General features: G+C 41.1%; 1 protein-coding gene across 13 annotated transcripts in view; it reads right to left on the reverse strand.

Annotated features, from left to right (window-relative positions):
- The window catches only part of VWA3B (von Willebrand factor A domain containing 3B), a 226,077-nt gene that overhangs the window by 59,296 nt on the left and 144,619 nt on the right, over positions 1–22,162 (reverse strand). For all 13 annotated transcript variants that reach the window (XR_014841447.1, XR_014841444.1, XR_014841445.1 and 10 more), the window contains 2 exons: positions 8,146–8,264; positions 1,947–1,997 (listed from right to left, as the gene is read on the reverse strand). Coding sequence is in view for 8 of the 13 variants with exons in the window: in XM_085018668.1 (XP_084874794.1) it covers positions 1,947–1,997; positions 8,146–8,264 (170 nt within the window). In the remaining 5 variants the exon portion in view is untranslated. The remainder of the gene's footprint in view (positions 1–1,946; positions 1,998–8,145; positions 8,265–22,162) is intronic.

Consider the following 22,162-nt stretch of genomic DNA (forward strand, 5'->3'; position numbering starts at 1 on the left):
GTGAAAAGTTGGTTCTTCATGAAAAAAAAAATGAAGTTGGACCCCTACTTCACTCCATATACAAAAATTCATGAGATAGATCAATGGCTTAAATGTAAGAGCTAAATTCAGAAAAGTACTGAAAGAAAACACAGTGTAAGTCTTCACAACCTTGTATTTGGCAATAGGTTCTTTGATTCAACACCAAAAGCATGAGCAATGAAAGAGAAATTAGATTGATTGATTTCCTAAGAATTAAAACTTCTGGGCACATTCATCAAGGATGTGAAAAGACAATCTACGGAATGAGAGAAAATACTAATAAATCATATATCTGATAAGGCTAAAACTCTATAATTCTGACAGCTCAGCAACAAAATGACAACTCAAACTACAAATGGGCAAAGGGTTTGAACAGACGTTTCTCCAAAGAAGATGTACACATGGCCAAACACACAAAAGGAATTTCAATATTACTGATCATTAAGGAAATGCAAATAAAAACCATAGAGATATTACTTTACATCCACTAGGATGGCTTTAGCTTTTTTTTTTTTTTTTTTTTTTTTTTTTTAGGGCCGCACCCATGGTACATGGAGGTTCCCAGGCTAAGGATCAAATTGGAGCTGTAGAGCTGCTGGCCTACGCCACAGGGACAGTAACGCCAGATCCAAGCCATGTCTGTGACCTACACCACAGCTCACAGCAACGCTGGATCCTTAGCCCACTGATCAAGGCCAGGGATCGAACCCACAACCTCATGGTTCATAGTCAGATTCATTTCTGCTGCACCACAATGGGAACTCCTGACTTAAGTTGTTTTAAAATAGGAAAATAACAAGTGTTGGCAAAGATGTGGAAAAAAAAAGAATCATTGTACATTGCTGTATGTGTGAGGGGGGATGTAAAAAGATGCAGGCACTGAAAATACTTGGCTCAATATGTTAAACATAGAATTAAACCTGTGACCCAGAAAATCTACTGCTAGCTATGTACTCAAAAGAAATAGAAAACAAACATCCACACAGAAACTTCTACATGAATGTATGTTGCAGCATTGTTCATACCAGCTGTACAGTAGAAACAAGTCAAATGTCCTTCTATGGGAGAGTGGATAAACAGACTGTTTATCACAGGCTGTATATACATACACTAGATTATTACTCAGGCATAAATAAGAAGGAAATGTTACATATGCTACAACTTGGATGAAACTTGAAAACATTAACTTTTTACATTAACTAACTAAAAGAAGCCAGATACAAAAGATCACATGATATATGATTCCTTTCATAGTATATATCCAGAATGTGCAAATTCACAGAGACAGAAAGCAGATTGGTGGTTACCAGAGGAGGAGAGGGGAATGAGGGAGGATTATCTAATTGGGTACCAGATGGTTACTGAGATGATAAAAAAGTATTGAAACTACTTTTGTGCAGGGGGAGGGGTTATGGCATGCAGCAGTTCAAAGTGGGATCTCAGTTCCCAGACCAGCAACTGAACCCACCTGGGCTGCATCAGTGAAAACGCACTAGACTAGCAGGGAACTCCCCAAAGAGGTGGTGGTTTGCACAACCTTTTGAATAACTTAAATACCACACTGAATCGTACATTTAAAAACAGTTAAAAACAGAACATGATGTGAATTTCAGGAATTTTTTGTTGTTGTTTTGTTTTTGTTTTTTAGGGCCACACCCCTGGCATATGGAGATTCCCAGGCTAGGGGTCCAAATGGAGCTATGGTTGCCAGCCTACACCATAGCCACAGCAACACAGGATCCAAGCCACATCTGTGACCTACACCGCAGCTCACGGCAACACCAGATCCTTAACCCACTGAGAGATGCCAGGGATCGAACCCGCAACCCCATGCTTCCTAATCAGATTCATCTCTGCTGCACCATGATGGGAACTCCTTCACCAAAATTTTTAAAAATTTTAAAAGAGAGAATGAACTGGCTTACTTTTTTTTTTCTTCTTGAGATAATGCTCGCCAAACAATTTTATTCAAGCGCCTGTTTAAAAAAAAAAAATCAACAACTGTTTAGTAGCAATACTTCATTTCTTGACGAAAGGCTGACCCAGACAAGGAGAGCCTAGCTGTGTACCACTATTGCTGGACCATGCTGTTGTCACTTGCTGAAACAGATTGGATGTGAGTGTCTCCCTCCCTCAGCATCACTGCAGAAGCCTCATGGCTTTGTGGCAGTTGTGCTAAAATTAAAGGAGGGCACAGCTCTCAGCTCAATCAGGTAAAACCCAGGCTGACAAAAGGCAGTAAACAAACTGGTCTCATAATTTCTGCATGAAGATATTCCTAAACACCCACTATTTTTCTTCCTAAGGAAAAATATGAGTGTGCTCTTAGTTAGCCTGCCCTCTGTAGAGATTCCTCTGCCTGGATTCTCAGAACAACAACAACAAAAAAGGTTTAATAGGGTCATCAATAAGAGGATTGGCACCCACTTTAGAGATCAACCAGCCTGACCTCCTTGTTTTCCAAATGCGGCTGCTGAGAGGGACAGACAGATGAAGTGCCTCACTCAGCCAGCACGGTGAGCTGGCAAGGCTGAGACTGAAACTCATCACTTGGATACATTTGCAGAGAAATGCTGGGCAACCTGAGGGGAGAGAAGGAGGAGGCTGGAGCCAGTGCTTTCTATTGAGTAGTTACAGCTCCTTTTCTTGTTACTGATCTGTGGTGCTTTTTTCAGAGTTTCCAGCCCCGTTCTGTACTGTGACATCATTACCCAAATAGGCTTCCTAGAGTTTAGCGCACAGAACACTGGCTCCACAGGTTGCAAGCCGGTGTTCCTTGAAGACATAAAATTTCAATAAAACAGGGTGGGAAAAGCTGCCACTCCCTAGGAGGCAGGCTTCTAATCTGGGGACTCAGTGTCTGTGGCTCAGGGCTCAGGGAGCACCCTTTGGGTGGGGTTACCCTGCCCTGACCTTCCATCACGGGCCTAGTCAGGTCATGCCAAGAGGATGTGGGAGGAGCACAGACTCTGAGCCAGGCGGCCTGGGCCCAAAGCTCAGTTAGCTTCTCCTCTGACTAGCTGGGAGACTTTGGGCCCATAGCCAAGTGTTTTGTAGAATGAAGATAATTATGGTACCTCCCTCCCAGCGCTGTAGTGTGGAATTAATGAGCAAGTGTGTGCATCACACACAGAACTGTGTCCAACACAAGCCATCCCTCTGTAAGTGACAGAAAGAGTCAGTAAGTGAGAAATAAGCTAGCGTTGTTTCTGTCTCCCTTGCAGTTTTTGGTTCTTTGGGGCCTATTTGGAAATTGGTTTTCTTTCATCACGTGGTTGATGAAACAATGATCAGGGCTTCTAAGACTTGTGTGCATTTCTTGGAAAAAAATATTTAAAAATCTTGTAAAATTGAAACCTTAAAAGCGGAGGCAGTAGCGTGGGGAAGCTGGGAGTATAGACAAGAGCTGGGAGCTACACGGATCTGGGTACAAACGTCTCCACTTTGCTGCTGTGTGATCCTGTTACCTAACGTTTTGAAACTGTTTTCTTATCAGTAAAACAAGGATAACACCACTCACCCTTGGCATTGAGAAGATTAAAAACTGTATATATACAGTGACCGTGATAACTAATGCTTATTCCCTCCAGGTTCTGAAGAAAGGCAAGGCTTAGAGACTCAGAAGTAGTTGGTGAATGTGGGTTCAAGGGGCTGGTACACATCTCTAGTTTTGATTTGATTCTTTACGAAATATTTTTCCAAGAGTGCATTTTATTATTCCCCTATTTTCCATCTTCGCTGAACTATTTCAAAGCACACAGGGCAGAAAAAGCGAGTGGGGAGTTCGTGTTGTGGCTCAGTAGGTTAAGAACCTGACACAGCATCCATGAGGACTCAGGTTCAATCCCTGGCCTCACTCAGTGGGTCAAAGATCCATCATTGCTGCAAGCTATGGTGTAGGTCACAGATGCAGCTGAGATCTGGCGTTGCGGTGGCTGTGGTGTAGGCCAGCAGCTGCCACTCGAATTTGACCCCTAGCCTGGGAACTTCCATATGCTGCAGGTGTGGCTGTGAATTAAAAAAAAAAAAAAAAAAAAAAAGGAAAAGAAAAAGGAAGTGGGTGTGGACTGAGGCAGCGGAGAGGGAAAGCCTCTGAGTGTGTGGATGCAGGCAGTCCCTGTGGGGGGCTAGGATATGACAAACCACAGTTTTCCTCTTTGTTTTCCAAGAGTGAAATCTGGTTGAGCATCGCCTTGACTAGTCTTCTCTACCTCTGGTTTGCAAATCTGCTTGTACCAAGTGACTCATGTGCAAAGCAACTTGTAACTAAAGATACTTCAGAAGTCTAATCAGCGGCCAGAGCAAATTAGACATGATTAGCAGGGGTTATTATGCCAGGTCCCCACACCAGAACTGATGCTTCTCCTGGGAATCTGAGGGCTGTAACCTTGACCTCAGATTCCTAATCAACAAAAGCTGTGGAAAAATCACTCCAGAACCCTGCCCAGGTAATCCTCACTCAGAGCTTATGTGCAGGCACACAAAGCCAAAAGGGCTCCCTCCACTCTTAAAATATTGAACCAGAAAGAATCCTGCACATGGGCACTAAGTGTGACCAAAATAACTAGTTTATGTCACTATTTTGGCCAAAGGACTGTGAGCTTCCTATTTACTTGGTCATCCCTAACCATATGGACATAGGGTTATATCTATGAGAAACTCTTTAAAAGGGTTTTATTGGGGATGAGATGGTGATAAACCAAGTTTCATTAATTACTTTTCATGTTCTATTTTTTTTTGGGGGGGGGGCATGCCCGTGGCACATAGAAATTTCCAGGCCAGGGACTGAACCTGCGCCACAGCAGCAGGCCAAGCTGCTGCAGTGACATTGCTGGATCTTTAAACTGCCATGCCATAAGGGAACTCTACTTTTCATATTTGGCATATCTTTAGAAAGATGGAGCAAGATGGAAAATGGAACCGACATTTCTAGCAGCAAAATTCTTTTTTTTTTTTTTTTTTTTTTGTCTTTTGTCTTTTGTCTTTTGTCGTTGTCGTTGTTGCTATTTCTTGGGCCGCTCCCGCGGCATATGGAGGTTCCCAGGCTAGGGGTTGAATCGGAGCTGTAGCCACCAGCCTACGCCAGAGCCACAGCAACGCGGGATCCGAGCCGCGTCTGCAACCTACACCACAGCTCACGGCAACGCCGGATCGTTAACCCACTGAGCAAGGGCAGGGACCGAACCCGCAACCTCATGGTTCCTAGTCGGATTCGTTAACCACTGCGCCACGACGGGAACTCCCAAAATTCTTAAATACTATTGAAAACAGAAGACCAAGAAATTTTGTTCTGTATAATATTAATATTATTAAATAACCACATTAAATTCATTTAAAATAAACATCAAATTAATAACACCAAATAATAATAATTCAATCAGTAATATTAATCATATTAAAATTAATGTTGTTAATGATGTTTAATATTTTATTTATTTATTTTTATATTACTCAATAAATTTATTGCATTTATAGTTATACAGTGATCATCATAATAAAATACAGTATAATATTTACCTAAGGATATTAAAAGGCTTTTCCAGATTCACTCTTTGGAAGTAAGAATTGGGACAAATCTCTACAATGTCTGTATTTGGGTTTTGCCCTTAATGAAGGACCCTCTTCTGCTTGGGGAGGGAGAGTCCCTGTCCTGGAAACTCTTGGGAAAGGGTCAACTCAGTGGGAAGAGCTGTGTGACTCTTAAACTCCTAGTATTTATGGTTATTTTAGCATCAGCAGATTCAGGGAATTTGAGAAGTAATTAACATTGTTGCTCTTTCTATACTATTTACATAACCCTCACAACCGCCCTGAGCTAGAACCCTAAAAGACAAAAAGACAAAAAAAAAAAAAAAGAATCTGAAGCTCACAAGTGTCACATGACCTGCCAAGTAGCTGCCAGAGCCAAGAATGAAACCCAGAGCTGCCTGACCTCAAAGCCCCAGCCTGTGGCCCTGCACTAGGCTTTCACAGACCAGGTAATTACAACACTGAAATATGTGAATGAGGCAAACAAATTAAATTATAACATGAATAATATTATTATATCACATGTTGAATAACTGAAATGGACGAATTTTGTCATTAGATCAAATTCCAATTAAATTGCAACAGTCAAATAAATACATAATGACACCTGTGCAGAAGAGAAGACCAAGGGGACAGCAGGTAGGCCAGCCCCTGCCCTCAGGGGTTGACATTCTCACATAGAGACAGGCCTGTGCAGAAGCCGGGTGTGTTCCAAGGGCCATATGCAAGGCAGGTGGTGGAGAATAATGGGGGAAGGACCTCACTAGGGAGGGCCACTGGCGTTGGGACAAGAAGCAATGAAAGACAGGAAAGCCAGGGGGCAGGAAGAGGGGCAGGAAGAGAGGCAGTGGAGTTTGGAGGCAAAGAAAGGCAAAGAAGAAGGTCAGAGCCCCTGAGAGAGGGAAACTACAGACCAAAGCCTCTGACTCCAGGGTGGGGGGGGGGTTTAGGGTGAGCCCTGGCAAAGCTAGCCTGCCTCTGAGAGAAACCAAGGAGCCACAGAGACTCAGAGAAGTCTTGAGGAGCCCATGGAGGAGGCTGAAGCAGCCCCTGTGAGACAGCCCAGTGCTGAGGCCAAGGCAGTCAATAGCTCAAGTGGGAGCCAACTTAGAGATGCCTGCGAGGGGTGTGAAGCTGAAGAAGCCTGAAGAGGCTGCGAAGGGCCAGCCTCTGGGCTGGGTCATGCCCTCCAGGCAGCACAAGTCAGGTCTTAGACTTTATTCGAACACACACTAGATGCGCTGCAAAATGACAGCAGACCAGTAAATGCTACCTGAGCCACTTCATTAACTTTCAGGTACTTTCTTTCATTTTCCCCACCCACACAGTAGTAAATGAAAATCCAATTGCACAGCAAGCTTCCAGAATCAAGAATAGGCTTGCCTGGAGGAGCTGGGTAGCTCTGAGTTTAATTAAGCATGTGCATCAAGGATGAATTCCATGCAGCAGAGCTGGGAGGGGAGATGGTTAGAGAGCTGGGAGAGGGTTAGACTCCAGCCCCAGAGCTGTGCTCTCCACCAACACTCTAAGCCTGGCTTCTGGGTCAGGCCCGAAAGAACCAGGCCCCAGGAAGGGCCTGGGACTCAAGGCCCCTGGATCTCCTCCTTCTGCCTGACAGTCGCCTGCAAACCCTGCCATGGTGTTATCTGCCCTTGTGAAAAGAGGCCCTGGAACAGAGCACTAACACAGTGACTATTTAACAGTACAATTTTCACTGTGGTCAACTTGGCCATCTCTTTGATTTCAATACAAAAATTGTTGAAATAATAATATATGTCCATGGTCTCATTATTGTTAAGTTTTATTGGTCACTATATAGAATGTTGGATGCTAAAATGGCCCAATTCACTCTGCTTAAATGGAGACAAGCCAGGACCTGGGACCCAATGCTTGCACCTGGAGAAACAGCTTCTTGAGCAACAAAATACAAAAGAACTATAGGAGACTGAAAATAACTGTGTACATACACAGCTGGGGCAAATTATGCACAAGAAGATACAAAAAGACTAAAAACCCAAGAGCCACTTATGAAGAGCCAGGAGCAAAAGCAGGTACTACGCATGCTACCTGCACATGACACCACAAAAGGGGTGAGCAGACCACTTAAACCATCCCTCTGGCTGGACCCCTGGACCAGCCCTACCTTCACCCCAGATAAGAAACCAGCTTATCCATGCTCCATGCCCCCAGGAGTGAGCGAGCAAGGGAAACTGTTGTTTGCTTGTTTTCGCTGCCTCCTGCTGCAGCCTGAATTTTTCTGTCTGGCCTCTTATCAATTTCTATTGATTAAGGAGGCCAAGAGGCCTGGATGGTAATAAGAGGAAAGCTTTAAAAAGTTCATGAAAACATTCGATTTCTACAGAGTTTGGAAAGGGAAGATGGTTTCTTGAAAACTCTGCTGGACCTGTTCAAGTAATGTGCTTAATGCTGTGCTGGTACAGAGGAAGCCTCTGATGTTATCTGCTGCTGCTGTGACTATCCCTTAGGGACAATTATCAAATAGCTGCTCCAGATGAAACATCTAAGTGAAAACAAGAGAAAACAAAACAAAAGGAAGTCCTCATCCATTAAAGAGCAGCCAGGAGTAATACTCACTTTTCATAGGACTTAATGGCCTGTTCCACTTTTTGCTTGTAGATATCGAGCTTCACTCCTTGGGGGTTAATTAATGTCATCTTATTTGTGCCATTGCATACATGTGCCACAGGGAACACCTATAGGTCAAAGCCAAAAAGTGTCACTTGATAGGGTAACCGGGGCCTTCGAAAAAATAACTGTAATAAAATAATGGCTGTACGGTGTGTTTTTCTGACTATAAAATCAACACATTATATTTGCAGAAAATATAGAAAATTAAAAAAAAAGAATCAGAGATATCATTATTAATCTTTCCGGCTTTTAAAACTATATATTTTAAAAACCACCACCACACAGACAAAAAAACTGTTGCAGGAAACCCTAATCAGAATCAAGTATTATCTTCATAAGCTTCTGTCAAATAAGCTTCTGTCTCCAATAGGGGACCACAGGTAGAGAGGGAAACCTAGGGAACTTTGGGAGATGACTGTGTAAGTTAACAACTGCTGAAGAAAGCCATCAGAACGAAGCAGGCTGAAATAAAATAAAAGCACAAGATATGCCTCAGGTCATTACCCTTATGACCAACGTTAGGAGTTTAAGGACCACCCTTCTGCAATTTGAGTAAGCACCTTGGGAATTCCCATCATGGCTCAGCAGTAACAAACCCAACTAGTATTCCTGAGGTCTTGGGTTCAGTCCCTGGCCTCACTCTGTAGATTAAGGGTCTGGCATTGCCATGAGCTGTGGTGTAGGTCACAGACACGGCTTGGATCCTGCATTGCTATGGCTGTGGTGTAGGTGGGCAGCTACAGCTTAGATTGGAATCCTAGCCTAGGAACTTTCATATGCCTCAGGTGCAGCCCTAAAAAGACAAACAAGACAAAACAAAACAAAACAACCCATTGACAGTCCTAGTTTGACCCTATAGGGTCAAATACTCTCTTACCAGATATGAAGGAAGAAGTGGTCTTTTCCACACTTCCCTAGGATTATAGAAAGGTAGCCCACCTAGTCCACAGAGCAGAGTCTCCTTGCCTGCCGGTTTGCATCTCTCACAAGGGTCTTATCTTAATAAATCTATTTCTTGCCTATCACTTTGTCTCTCATTGAATTCCTTCTGTACTGAGGCACAAAGAACTTGAATCTCAGTAAGTCCAGACACCAGGTGAGTGATTCCAATTTGAAAACCATGGGTTCAAGTCCCAATCTGGGTTCTGGCTAGGTTCAAATCATAAGTGTTGTTAGTTTAAATTGTTGCTACTTTGTAAGTTACTAGTTGGGACAAACACATTTTTCACATATTTATTTTAAACTTGATTTTCATGTGAGAATATCTGATTATAGTCACTATCTTCTGACCATTTATCAATTTATAAGAGATTCTTATCCATGTCAAATAAAGTAGGCTTAGTGATTGATGAAATCAAATTCTGAAGAACAGAATGAGAGGGCAAATTTTTAAGTTCTTTCTGTCTGCCTCTGATGCTTGCTTCTGAGTTTGGAGATGTTTCTGATTCCATTAACAGTCCCTGTAATATTACACAATTTCCTGTTTGTGTATTTCCTTCCTCTCCCTGGGAATGTAAGCTCCGTAAGAGTAGGAACTTTGCTTCATTCACTGCTGTATTCCTATCACCTAGAACAGTGCCTGGCCTTCAATGAGTATTTGTTGATAAATGAACAAATGTATATTCACAAAAAGGTACATTCCCTATCTGTTTTTTTTTTTTTGGCCACACCTTTGGCCTTGGGAAGTTCCCAGGCCAGGGACTGAACCTGCACCACAGCAGTGACAATGCTGGACCCTTAACCCACTGAGCCACCAGAGAGCTCCCAGTATGTTCCATATCTTAGGAAAATTCTAGTAGAATATTAAGATATAATAGAGTTTTTATATCATGTATGATTCCAAACACAAGGAGACTGGGCAATTTGGAAATGTAGGGAGTCACTTTTCCTTTTTGGCTGCATTTGTGGCATGTCAAAGTTCCCAGGCCAGGGACTGAACTCATGCCACAGCAGTGACCTGAGCCACAGAAGTGACAATTCCAGACCCTTAACCTACTGTGCCACCAGGCAACTCTGGGAATCACTTTTAAAAAGTAAATTTTTTTTTTTTTTTTTTTGTCTTTTGTCTCTCTTTGTTGCTGTTGTTGTTGTTGCTATTTCTTGGGCCGCTCCCGCGGCATATGGAGGTTCCCAGGCTAGGGGCTGAATCGGAGCTGTAGCCACCGGCCCACGCCAGAGCCACAGCAACGCGGGATCCGAGCCGCGTCTGCAACCTACACCACAGCTCACGGCAACGCCGGATCGTTAACCCACTGAGCAAGGGCAGGGACCGAACCCGCAACCTCATGGTTCCTAGTCGGATTCGTTAACCACTGCGCCACGACGGGAACTCCTAAAAAGTAAATTTTTACTTTCAATACAGATGACACAGAGTTCATGTTTTTATGTTTCCCCTGGACTCCAAAATCATACAAAAATTGTATTGTTATTTAAGAAAAACATGCATAGAAAGAAAGGAAGGAGAGGAAGAAGGAAAGAAGGAAAAAGAAAGACGCATGGTTAATACGCTTCTAGAGAGAAAAAGTTGAACACATCAGCAGGGCTGAAGCTGTGGGTCTGTTCACTCTTGTGTTCAAATACGACAGGGGCAGTGGGAGCTCACCTCCTAGAAGTAAGAGGGACTATGAGTCAGATTCAGGGCCTGAAGCCAGCATGGGTATGTGGTTCTCCCATTCCTGAAAGAAAGCCCTGTTGGTGAAAGTGGACACTGGGGTAGCCTCACAGCCAAGAACTAAACCAAGCCACCCCCAATCTATACTATCCCAGTGTCACCATGGAACAGTTCTAAATGCCAACGACCTGTGCAAGAGGATGGATTTAGGTAAGTGCAAGATGGAAGAAGGCAGAGAAAAAAAATTGATTTTTAAAAATATCGTTAAAATGAGCCAACCCACTAAAATTCCAAAAATGGTAGCTGAACCAATCAACAATTAGAATATCAATTCACTTGAGAAGAAATTAATTTATGAGCCACCTAACAATAATTATGATTAATTAAAATTAATTATGATTTGGTTGTTCAAAGATGTAACAGTCACATAAAAGTGCCAGAACAAAAAAATCTATAAGAACAAATGGATGAGAAAAATGTTTCAAATAACAAAATAAAGCCACACAAAAAATAGATACTGAAATAGAGAAATGTATATTAACTTTGCAATGAAAACATCAAGACCAAAACAAACAAAAAATAGTCAAAGATTGAGAAAACTGAAAAGGAAGGAATTTAAATTAGCTTGAATAGTCAAACCTCATTACTTGTCAGACACAAGAATTCATTATGTGGCATCTTTGCAATCTTTGTCAAAGGGAAGGAGTCAGAACAGTGGGTTAAAAGAAGAGCCAACTGGACTCTAAAAACTCAATGAAATTTGCAAAAGTGAAAAAAAATCCAAACACCCCCCCCATCATCTCTCAAAATACCACATAAACTTTCAAAGTTAAAAACAAACAAGAAACAGTCTCAACAAAATGAAAGGCCCTTACATTTTTATCTCCCCTGGAAAAAAGATCCCTTTCGAAAATAAATAGCTCTTCAAATTGCCAACTTAAGGATCAACTGCAAATCAATACCACAAAAACATTTAGCCAGAATCTGCTTGACCCTGACTAAAGATGCTTAAAAGAAACCCATTGCTTAAGGCTCTACCTCCCTCTTTGGTGGACTTGGGTCTCATGCTTTGCATGGCCATTGTGGACTTCAGTGTGGTCGGAGTTCAAATCTGGCTCGTGTGCACCCACTCTCATTCCTTTCTGCATGCAGATTTAGGGAAAGACAAAGTCATACTCCACGCCTTCAGTGTGTGGTCTTAGTTTTTACAACATGGTGGTCATGTGGAGGTCCCATGGGATAGTCCCTTTATGATATCAAGTCTAGTGTGACTATGAGGTCATAAAGGGCATTCTCACAGGGAGCTGGGGGATCAGAAGCATGGCCTCCAGCTTCTGCAAGGAAGCAGGTGGGGAGGAGAGTGTGATCAAAGAGGAAACTAATACTTTGTTTAGAGGGAGTGAAACCATCTGGTCACACCTCCTTTGAAAATGTCTTACCTGTTACCTGTTATAATGCAAATCAAATATTACCAACTAATGGGGGACCCTTCTGGACAATATTTGATAACAATAGGGAGCTTCAAGGTACAACATATTTCAATTATCTTGAGATTAACATAAAAGTCTTACTAAATTTTTTTTTTTTTGTCTTTTTAGGGCCACACCTACGGCATATGGAGGTTCCCAGGCTAGGGGTCTAACTGGAGCTGTAGCCACTGGCCTGTGCCACAGCCACAGCAATGCAGGATCAGAGCTCATGGCAACACTGGACCCTTAACCCACTAAGTGAGGCCAGGGATTGAATGGGTGACCTCACGGTTCCTAGTCAGATGTGTTTCCGCTGCGCCACAACAGGAACTCCGAAGCCTTAACAAATGATGATTCACAGTCTGTGAGAAAATTTTAACTAAGGGGAAGGGAGGCTAGGCGGGGGTTGGCAGGTGGAGGCAAGACAGAAAGAGAATGACATGGACTATAATTGCTGGAATTCATGGAGGCCCCAATTGGGGCTGATTTTGTTAGGATTTTTCCCCGTGTTAGACCAGAGATACCCCTTAACCAATAACTTTATGAATAACTAAGAATAGTTTAATCGGGGGGGGGATAAATCTGGAGGTTGGGAGTGGCATATACACATTACTATATACAAAATGGATCTGCAACAAGGACATACTTAGCACAGGGAAATACACCCAGTGCTCTCTGATAGCCCATATGGGAAAAGGATCTGAAAAAGAATAGATATATGTACATGTATAACTGATTGCTGTACACCTGAAAGTAACACAACATTGTAAGTCAATTATACTCCAATAAACTTTTTAAAAAGAAGAACAGTTTTATTAATGATAATAGTGTTTATCTTTTACTCTGCCAATACTAGGCACTCTATATTTTCTAATTCAATCCCTCTGTAGATATATATGTTGACATGCAGTTTTGTTATATGATTTTTCTCTCCACTAAACTCTAGTTTTTTATTCCTTTTAAAAATTACTAGTTTCTAGAACAATATATGTACAAAGTAACCGTTTGCAGAATACCTAGAAGACTAACATTATATATAAATTCAAATAATGGCTGAGTCTCAAGTATTTTAAAAAGTTTATCCATACTGTAAAATATTAAGTTTGGAGTCCACCAAATTTGAATTCTTGGTGATTGAAATGTAGAATGAGCATAACTTTGCTAATGTGAAAGAGGTGTTTGCCAAGAATGTGAATGACTTGATCAAGGGTTTTGTTTTGTTTTTAATTTTATGGCTGCATCCTCGGCATATGGAAGTTCCCAGGTCAGAGACTGAATCTGAGCTGCAGCCATGACCTATGCCACCACAGCGGCAAAGTCAGATCCTTTATCCCACTGAACTGGGCCAGGGATTGAACCCGCACCTCCACAGCAACCTGAGCTTCTGCAATTGTATTCTTAACCCACCATACCAAAGTGGGAACTCCTGATGCAATCAGGAGATTTTGAGAGATATATTTAGCTTACATAGAAAACCATTCTCAAACAATAAAAGAAAGAAAATTTAAATGAAATACTCTTTTCATTTAACAACTGGCAAAGTTTTCTTTTAATGTGACTGCTCCAAGTGACGCCAAAGATAAAGGAAACTAGGTACTCCTCAAGTTTAAGTTGAACTGCTTAATAATGGAGGGAATACTTAAGCTGTAGTAATTTGTGTTATTGAATACTAGTACAACCATTAAAATTCATCTAGAAAAGGTCATGACAAGGAAATATGTTAGTAACAAATACTAAATGAAGAAAAGGAGATGCAGAACTGTACACACAGCGCTTAGCTGATAAGGCAGTACAGGCAGAATTCTACCTGACAATATTCTAGCTGAGTTATAAGCAATCCCATATTTTGGAAATGAGAAAATAGTGTGCAACTGATGTTTACATATTTATTGCTCAATCCTAACTGAATTCACCAGCTTCACTGTTTTCAACTAGATTATTTCTTCCAATAAATATCCCAGAGTTTGCTGCCAGATTGGCCAAGGAGAGGTCTGACTGGGGAGTATTGAAAATGCAAGAGCTGTGCAAATCCTACGTGGATGACTCTGAACATATATGAAATGACTTTATAGCTACTGCACTTGTACAAACTGCTGAAGCTTAGACGTCTGCTTTTCAAGGGAAACATCTCCAGGCTCCACAGAAAAAAAAACTGATGGCAGGGCCACAAAATTAACTGGCCGGGAGGTGTGTCAATAAGATCATTCATAAACCCAAGAAAATATGTTACTTACTATGGTGTAGGTTACATCTCACAAATTTCAATCTAAACTTTTAGAAAATAAAAAGGTATTTTTAAAATGCAAATTTCAATTAAAAATGCCAGTGAGGTCACTAGATTTTAACTGATGTAGTAAATGAATTATTTGCTGGCCTGGAATGATGTTCAAAATAGATTGCTGAGTAAAAATGAAGGCACAAATTATCTTCCGTTCAACTTCATTTCCGTGAAACAAAAACAAAGATCAAGGATTCATATAGTGAAAAAGGTCTGGCCAGATAACCACCAAATAATTCATCTGTGAGTAATTCTATTCTGTCTTTCCCATTTATTTGTATTTCCCAGTCCTTCTACACAATGAATATACATATACACACACACACACACACACAGATACACAGTTTTGTATTAAATGTCCTTTTTAATTTTTGACTTCAAATAAGGTTTTCTATCGATATAGGTTTTTCTTTTTTTTTTTTTTTTTTGGTCTTTTCTAGGGCCCCACCCATGGCATGTGGAGTTTCCCAGGCTAGGGGTCCAATTGGAATTGTAGTCGCTGGCCTATACCACAATACAGGATCCAAGCCTTGTCTGTGACCTACACCACAGCTCACAGCAATGCCGGATCCTTAACCTACTGAGCGAGGCCAGGGATCGAACCTGCAACCTCATGGTTCCTAGTCGGATTCATTAACCACTGAGCCACAACAGGAACTCCCATCAATATAGTTTTTAATGCTACTTGAAAAGCAACAAAACGCCATGCCCTTAGTAGCATCCCTAACATTATAAATGATGATATAAATAGCCACCTCACTAGGCTGCTTTTAAGTTCTATATCAGATACTTTGGTGAAATCAAATGCTTGGCTTAGAACCTAGTATGAGAGTTCATCATGTACTAGATTAGAGCCTTTGCCACTGCCCATCAGGAGTAAGCGACAGAGCTGGGGTGCAAGTTCAGGCTACCTGATCACAAAGCCATGTGCTAAACCCAGCTTAGGGCAAAGCAGGATGCCTTGGTTAGATGCTGTTAAAGACATGGTGATGATGGTGATGATGATGATTGTGGCCAAGTAGGATCCTATGGACAGACCAGGACAGACCCCTTCCCCATGTTCTGGGCTGTAGCTCCTCTGTGAAGTACCTAGATAAGTGTTCTAACACACATTTCCTGAGTTGTTTTACAGATGCTAAAACCACCACCAAATGGAAGAAACTAACTACCTGAGGATCATGAAGAGGAAGCCCCCAGATCTACTGGTGCCTTGGGACTGAAAATGTTAAGCCCTGTTGTACTGCCCTGTTACCTCACCATCACCCAATCAGAGACCTGTGCACGAGCTTGTCACATACCCTGTGATACATACCTCCCTCATCTTGTCTTTAAAAATGGTTGCTGAAACCCTTTGGGGAGTTTAGGGTTTTTGAGCATCAGCAACCTGTTCCCCTTGTACGGTGCCTTATGATAAACACTGCACTTTTCTTCACCACAATCCAATGTCAGTAGATTGGCTTTACTGCACGTGGGTGAGATGACCCAAGTTTGGTTCTGTAACATGAGATTTTCCACCGATACTAACTAATATTCCCCCAATTTTATTTTTTCCCCAATGCAATTGGCAGTAAAGAGCTTTAAATTCCAGAATCATCAGATCACTAAAACAATTTTACTCTGTATATGACTTGGTGATAAATTAATCTTTCTGAAAGAGCTAAGGTTAAAGTTATCTGGTCCATTGCAAACTCAAAGTGCCTGTTAGCATCTTGTAATGAAGAGTTGCTAGGGCAACCTCTCTGCTCAATACTTCATTTCCAAGGTGACAGATTTGATGCTGGTCCAAGGAACACGAAAACCAAAACAGCACTGTATTCCAGGAGAAGAAACAGCCCATACATAAGTCATGAATGAAACAAAGAGCTGGGGACAAAGCCAAAGGCTGCTTTACAATTCTATCCAGACATACGTGGCTGCACAGACAACACGGGAGTAAAAGTCAGTTAAGAATCTCAGTGAAATAGATTAAGATTCTTGTTTCCTTTTCAGCTCCATTCTACTTTTTGTCTATATTTGCATAAAGTGTTAGGTCCAAGTTTCAAAAAGCCATACATCTCACTCGGTGGGATTATATTTTTTCAATCACTGTTTTCCCATTCTTTCCCTTTTATAGCTGAGGGTCTCTTCCGGTCAGAGAAGATACTAAATAAAGAGGGTGCTTTGAGGGTGCAGTTGGAATTGATCATCATGATTCTTGCTCTTCCCATCAACAATGGGGGAGCTCCCTATACATAGGCTTGTGAGGAGGATTTATGATGCCACGAAAGGCACCAAGCACAAGTGCCCTGAGTGGAATGCCCTTGAAAAAGGTATATCTCTTCCCCTGGCTTTGCTTTCAGGGTCAGAAGACTAGAATGTTCTCAAGAAAAACAGGACCCTCACTGCTCTTCCATTGGTCCCTTCTTGGAAACCACTCAACAGACATTTTTCTCTCTCTCAGCCCATGTAGTTTAGTCCTGTCGACTTGGCTCTATAAAGAGCCTTGCATCCATGCCCAGTGTTGTCACCTGAGTCACACCCACCCAGACCTTGCCTCTTGACTGCCCTCATTGTCCCAGCTGTGAACCTCTCCACCTCTTCTCCACAGAACAGCTAGAGCCCAAACTTGACCTTCCCTCACTCCTGCAAAAAACCCTTGGTTTCCCTCAGGGTGATATTAAAAATTCCTTGACTCAATCAAGCAAGGTCCTTCCTTCACCAGCCTTCCCACCTTCGTCCAATCACACTGAACTTTCTTTGAAATGACAAACTCTCTCTGACCTTAGACTTCCCCACACCTCCCCCACTGCCTAGGTTACTCCTCCAGCTCCTCACCCTCCAGGTCCAAAACCGAACTGAAGAGACCCTGGGCTCTGACTGCTCCAGGCCAGGTCCAAATACTGCTCTGACACCTGAAGCCTGTGAGAGGCCTCCAGCACCTTCACTCTGCCCTTCCCACTTGTCACATTTCATTAGATCTTCTTATTTTAATTGCGCTTTCCTCCATGAGATTGTAAGCTGTGATCGGGTAGGAATTTGGCTGTCTTGTTTGGCTGTATTTTAGAGCCCAGCCCAGGGCCTGCATACAGTAGGCATGTAATATTTATTGAATATTTTTATAATAAAAGCCAATATTTATTCAATGCTTGCTGTCCATTATATGCATTACTTTTTTTTTTTTTTTTTTTTTGTCTTTTTGCCTTTTCTAGGGCCGCTCCCGAAGCACATGGAGGTTCCCAAGCCAGGGGTCTAATCGGAGCTGTAGCCGCTGGCCTACACCAGAGCCACAGCAATGCCAGATCCGAGCCACATCTGCAATCTACACCACAGCTCATGGCAACGCCAGATCCTTAACCCACTGAGCGAGGCCAGGGATCAAACCCGCAAACCTCATGGTTCCTAGTCGGATTCATTAACCACTGTGCCACGACAGGAACTCCTATGCATTACTTCTTTTCTAGGCCATATACACCATCTCAGAGTAGGTGTATTATAATCCCCAGAGTACAGGTAATAGTGCATAACTTCTGGGGAGCTAAGTGCTTCAGTGAGTACTATATTTCCTTCTTCCAAATATGAGGAGAGGAAAAGCTGCATACAAGTAAGATTTCACGTCTTGTCTGCAAACTATTTTTTGGGTATTCGAAGTATCTCTATACTGGTAGAACTAATGCTTATCAACAAGTATATATATAGCGCCTCTTAGGAAAAAGGCTGTCTTTGGGGATATAAGCTAGTGGAAATATAAACTCTATTTGGAGGATGATTTGGTTTATTCTGTCAAAAAATTAAATGTTCAGATTCTTCAGATCCAACAATCCATCACAAAGATACACTTGTATATGTGCCCAAAAATTTCTGTGCAAGGAAATCCATTATAGGTCTGTTTGTAATCAGGGGAAGAAGGACACAATGTAAACGTCCACAATAATAGGGAAGAAACTTGCAACTAACAAAAATGAGACAGAATCATATATATATATATATATATATATATATATACACACACACACACACATATATATATACACACACTTAGAAAAGTCTCTAAGATACCATTTTTTAAAGATAACAAATCCATATAATGTTGTCTTATTAAAATTATTTTGTATATTAAAGTTGCTGTGTACACATATATAGATATATATAACATATACACGTGTGTGTGTGTGTAAAAGAGGATTGAAAGGATATTTATCAAACTATTCAGAGTGTTTCTTTTACAAATGGGAGTGGTTGAGAGAGAAACTTTCACATTTTCCTCTAAAGACTTCTAAATGGTCATTATACAGAAGATGTATGTCTATATCACTTATCGAATGAGAAGAAACCAATAAATTAATTAAAAAGCAAGTGTCCTTTACATTTATATCATTTTGTCTCTTGCTTTAGGTCTGTTTTATTATTATTATTATTACTATTATTTGTCTTTTTAGGGTGGTACCCTTGGCATATGGAGGTTCCCAGACTAGGGGTCAAATCAGAGCCTCAGCCGCTGTCCTACGCCATAGCCACAGCAATGCAGGATCCAAGCCACATCTTTGACCTACATCACAGCTCATGGCAACGCCAGATCCTTAACCCACTGAACAAGACCAGGGATAGAACCTGCGTCCTCATGGATACGAGTCAGATTTGTTGTTTTCACTGAGACATTACGGGAACTCCTAGGTCTGTTTTTTAACTTTTTTTCTTTCTCAGCATATCATTAAGGCAGTTCAGAGTTGAAAGTACTACAAGAAAAACTAAAAATGATATAAACAAATCATCCATATCTCTAGCAATCTCACCCCACAGATAAATACTAGTAACATTTTGGTAAAAGAAGAGGGAAGGAGGAAGAGGGCTGTGTCTACATCATACACAGATGTAACCAAATTAACATACTGTCTATGCAGTCTTTTACCCTGATTTTTTCATCCAGCATTGTATTGAGAGCTTTTCCCCATGTTGTTCTTCTGAAACGTGGTATTTAATGAAAGTGTAACATTCCATCATATGGATGGAATGAATATTTAATGAAACTATGACATTCCACCATATGGATAGAATGGATATTTAGGATTTTGGGGTTGTTGAAAAACTGAAAGTTTTCTTATTGTTAGTATAAGGCAGCAATAATTATTCTCTGAATGTATTCCTCAGTATTCTGATGATTTCTGTCTGTAGATTATGGAATATCTACATATGGATTTGCTGGAGGAAAAGTAAGTTCTTAATATCTCTGAATATACTGCCAAGGTCAGGATGCAAAAGTTCTAATTTTATCCTATTTTTGCCACCACTGTTTATTAGTATTTTTTTAACCTTAACAAATTTGATCATGGGAGGAAAGTTGTCTACTTGGTTTTTTAATTTGCATTTTTCAAAAATTCATATATTTGGTTATTAGTAAGAAATACTGGAGTTTCTGTCATGGCTCAGTAGTTAAGGAACCCAACTAGCATTCATGAGGATGCAGGTTCGATTCCTGGCCTCACTCAGTGGGATGGGGATCTGGCATTGCTGCGAGCTGTGGTGTAGGTCACAGACGTGGCTCCGATCCCAAGTTGCTGTGGTGTAGGCCTGCAGCTGCAGCTCCGATTGGACCCCTGGCCTGGGAACCTACATGTGCCATGAGTGCAGCCCTAAAAAGACAAAAAGGCAAAAAAGAAAAAAAAAAAAAACTTTTGTATATGGTTTTTGACTTATTTTACTTTTTTCTCCTAGATTTTCCACTGGGATATTTATCATTTTCTCATTCCTTTATAGTATGGGTGCATGTGCACGTTTGTATGCATAGTGAGCACTGATTTATACACACACAACAAACGCACATGGTAACTTACATGGACATACACACAAACACACATGTTTAAGATATTATTCTTATAATTCTTTGTTGTGTATGTTACAGATATTTTTCCAAAATCTGATTTCATTTTATTACGTTTTTACACAAAATAACACTTTAATGTGTTCAATTGATAAATCTTTCCTTTGATTTTATGCATTTGCTTTCCTACCTTCTTCTATTTGTTTTTTGAGCATTTACTTTTCAATGTATCTCAGGTTTTTGAGAAGCTTAGAAGGAAACATAAAGATAAAAAAATTCTCTTTCTAGGGAGAATTCACTAAATATATTTTCTTTCAAATAAAACTCAGGAATAGTAATAAAATAAATGTGTAGACTATGAGAAGCCATTACCGAACTTCTTAGAAGGAATAAATCAGTATTCAGTTTTGCTTTCTTGCTTCTGGAAGAAGTCAGGTTCAAGTGATAAGCTGGTATCTGACTCATCAGGTTAGAGGTCACTGGAGGTGTAAATAGAATCTGCCAGTCACAGGTGACAGCCAATGACAGGACCGCTCACCTTGAGGCAAAGTCATCAGGAATCCAGCCTAAGTGACCACACACATGACCTCCAGAGCAAGAACCGCTAGTCAGTCAAACCAGGATGCATATAGAACTCCATAGGTATAACTGCTTAAATGTGACTAATAGGAAAAGTCCAATTCATCTGCTTCTTCCAAACACATCGAATTCCAGCTACTGCAAGACCCGTTATAGATGAAGGCTTTTTTTTCCCCCGCCTTTGCTTTTTCTCAAATTTTTAATAGGGAAAACTTCAAATAAAAAAGCAGAGAGACTAGTAGGATGAGCCTCCCCCCATTTAATATTATTATCCAAATTTAACAATTATCAGCTCATGGCCAACCCTGCTCTACCTATTCCTCCTCTCCCCACAACTACTCCCACCATCCAGATTATTTCGAAGCAAATTCAAAATATCCTATATTCCCACTGTACACATTTCAGTGTGAGAAAAGGTCTTTTGTGGTTGTTATCTCCACCTAGTGACTGTGAGACCTGATACGCTCCTTCTTAGAGCATTAGTTGCCACTCCACTTGCCTGGAAGCACCAGGGTTCAATCTTCATATTCTTGTTCCTTTGTGTTCCTCATCCATGTGCAATCTGGCCGCTCCGCTGGATCTGTTCTTGTTCAGGACGAGAACCTTCCAGTCGCCCAATTCAAGGCAAACTTTACAGTACTTATGTGGCCTTCTTCCTCAGTGAACTCCACCACGGACTCCTACTGGAAGCCCTTTTTCTCCTTCCAAGAAGAACTGCCACCCTGGCTCTTGGCTCTAGCTCACTCTCATCCTCTCTCAGTCTCTCTGTATCTCTGTCTCTGCTTCTCTCTCCTTCCCTCTTTCTCTGACTTTTTCCTTTGGAGACTGATTGTTTTTATTGCAATAATCTTTATTGAAACACAGTTGATTTATAATGTGTGAGCTTCAGGTGCAGAGCAAAGTGACTCAATTATACATACATACATACATACACACACACACACACACATTCTTTTTTTTACATTCTCTTCCATTATAGGTTATCACAAGGTACTAAGTGCTGTACCATAGGTCCTTGTTGGCTATCTATTTTTATATATAGCAGTGTGTATATTTTAATCCCATTTTCCCATAAATTTGTTTTCTATGCTTTGGAGACTTTTGTGATGGAAAAGGTGCAACTGTATGTAGGAAGAGAAGGTAAGAAAAGGAAGGACATAATGTATCATAAGGTCTCCCTGTCCTCTGATATCAAATGATATTCACAACTCTGACCTGGAGGCTTTTCAACG

This window comes from Sus scrofa, chromosome 3 (genome assembly GCF_054392235.1).
Source record: "Sus scrofa isolate SSC_HxYL_T2T_F1_AM1 chromosome 3, Sscrofa_HxYL_maternal_Yorkshire_Landrace_v2.0, whole genome shotgun sequence".
In the NCBI taxonomy this organism is placed as follows: Eukaryota; Metazoa; Chordata; class Mammalia; order Artiodactyla; family Suidae; genus Sus; species Sus scrofa.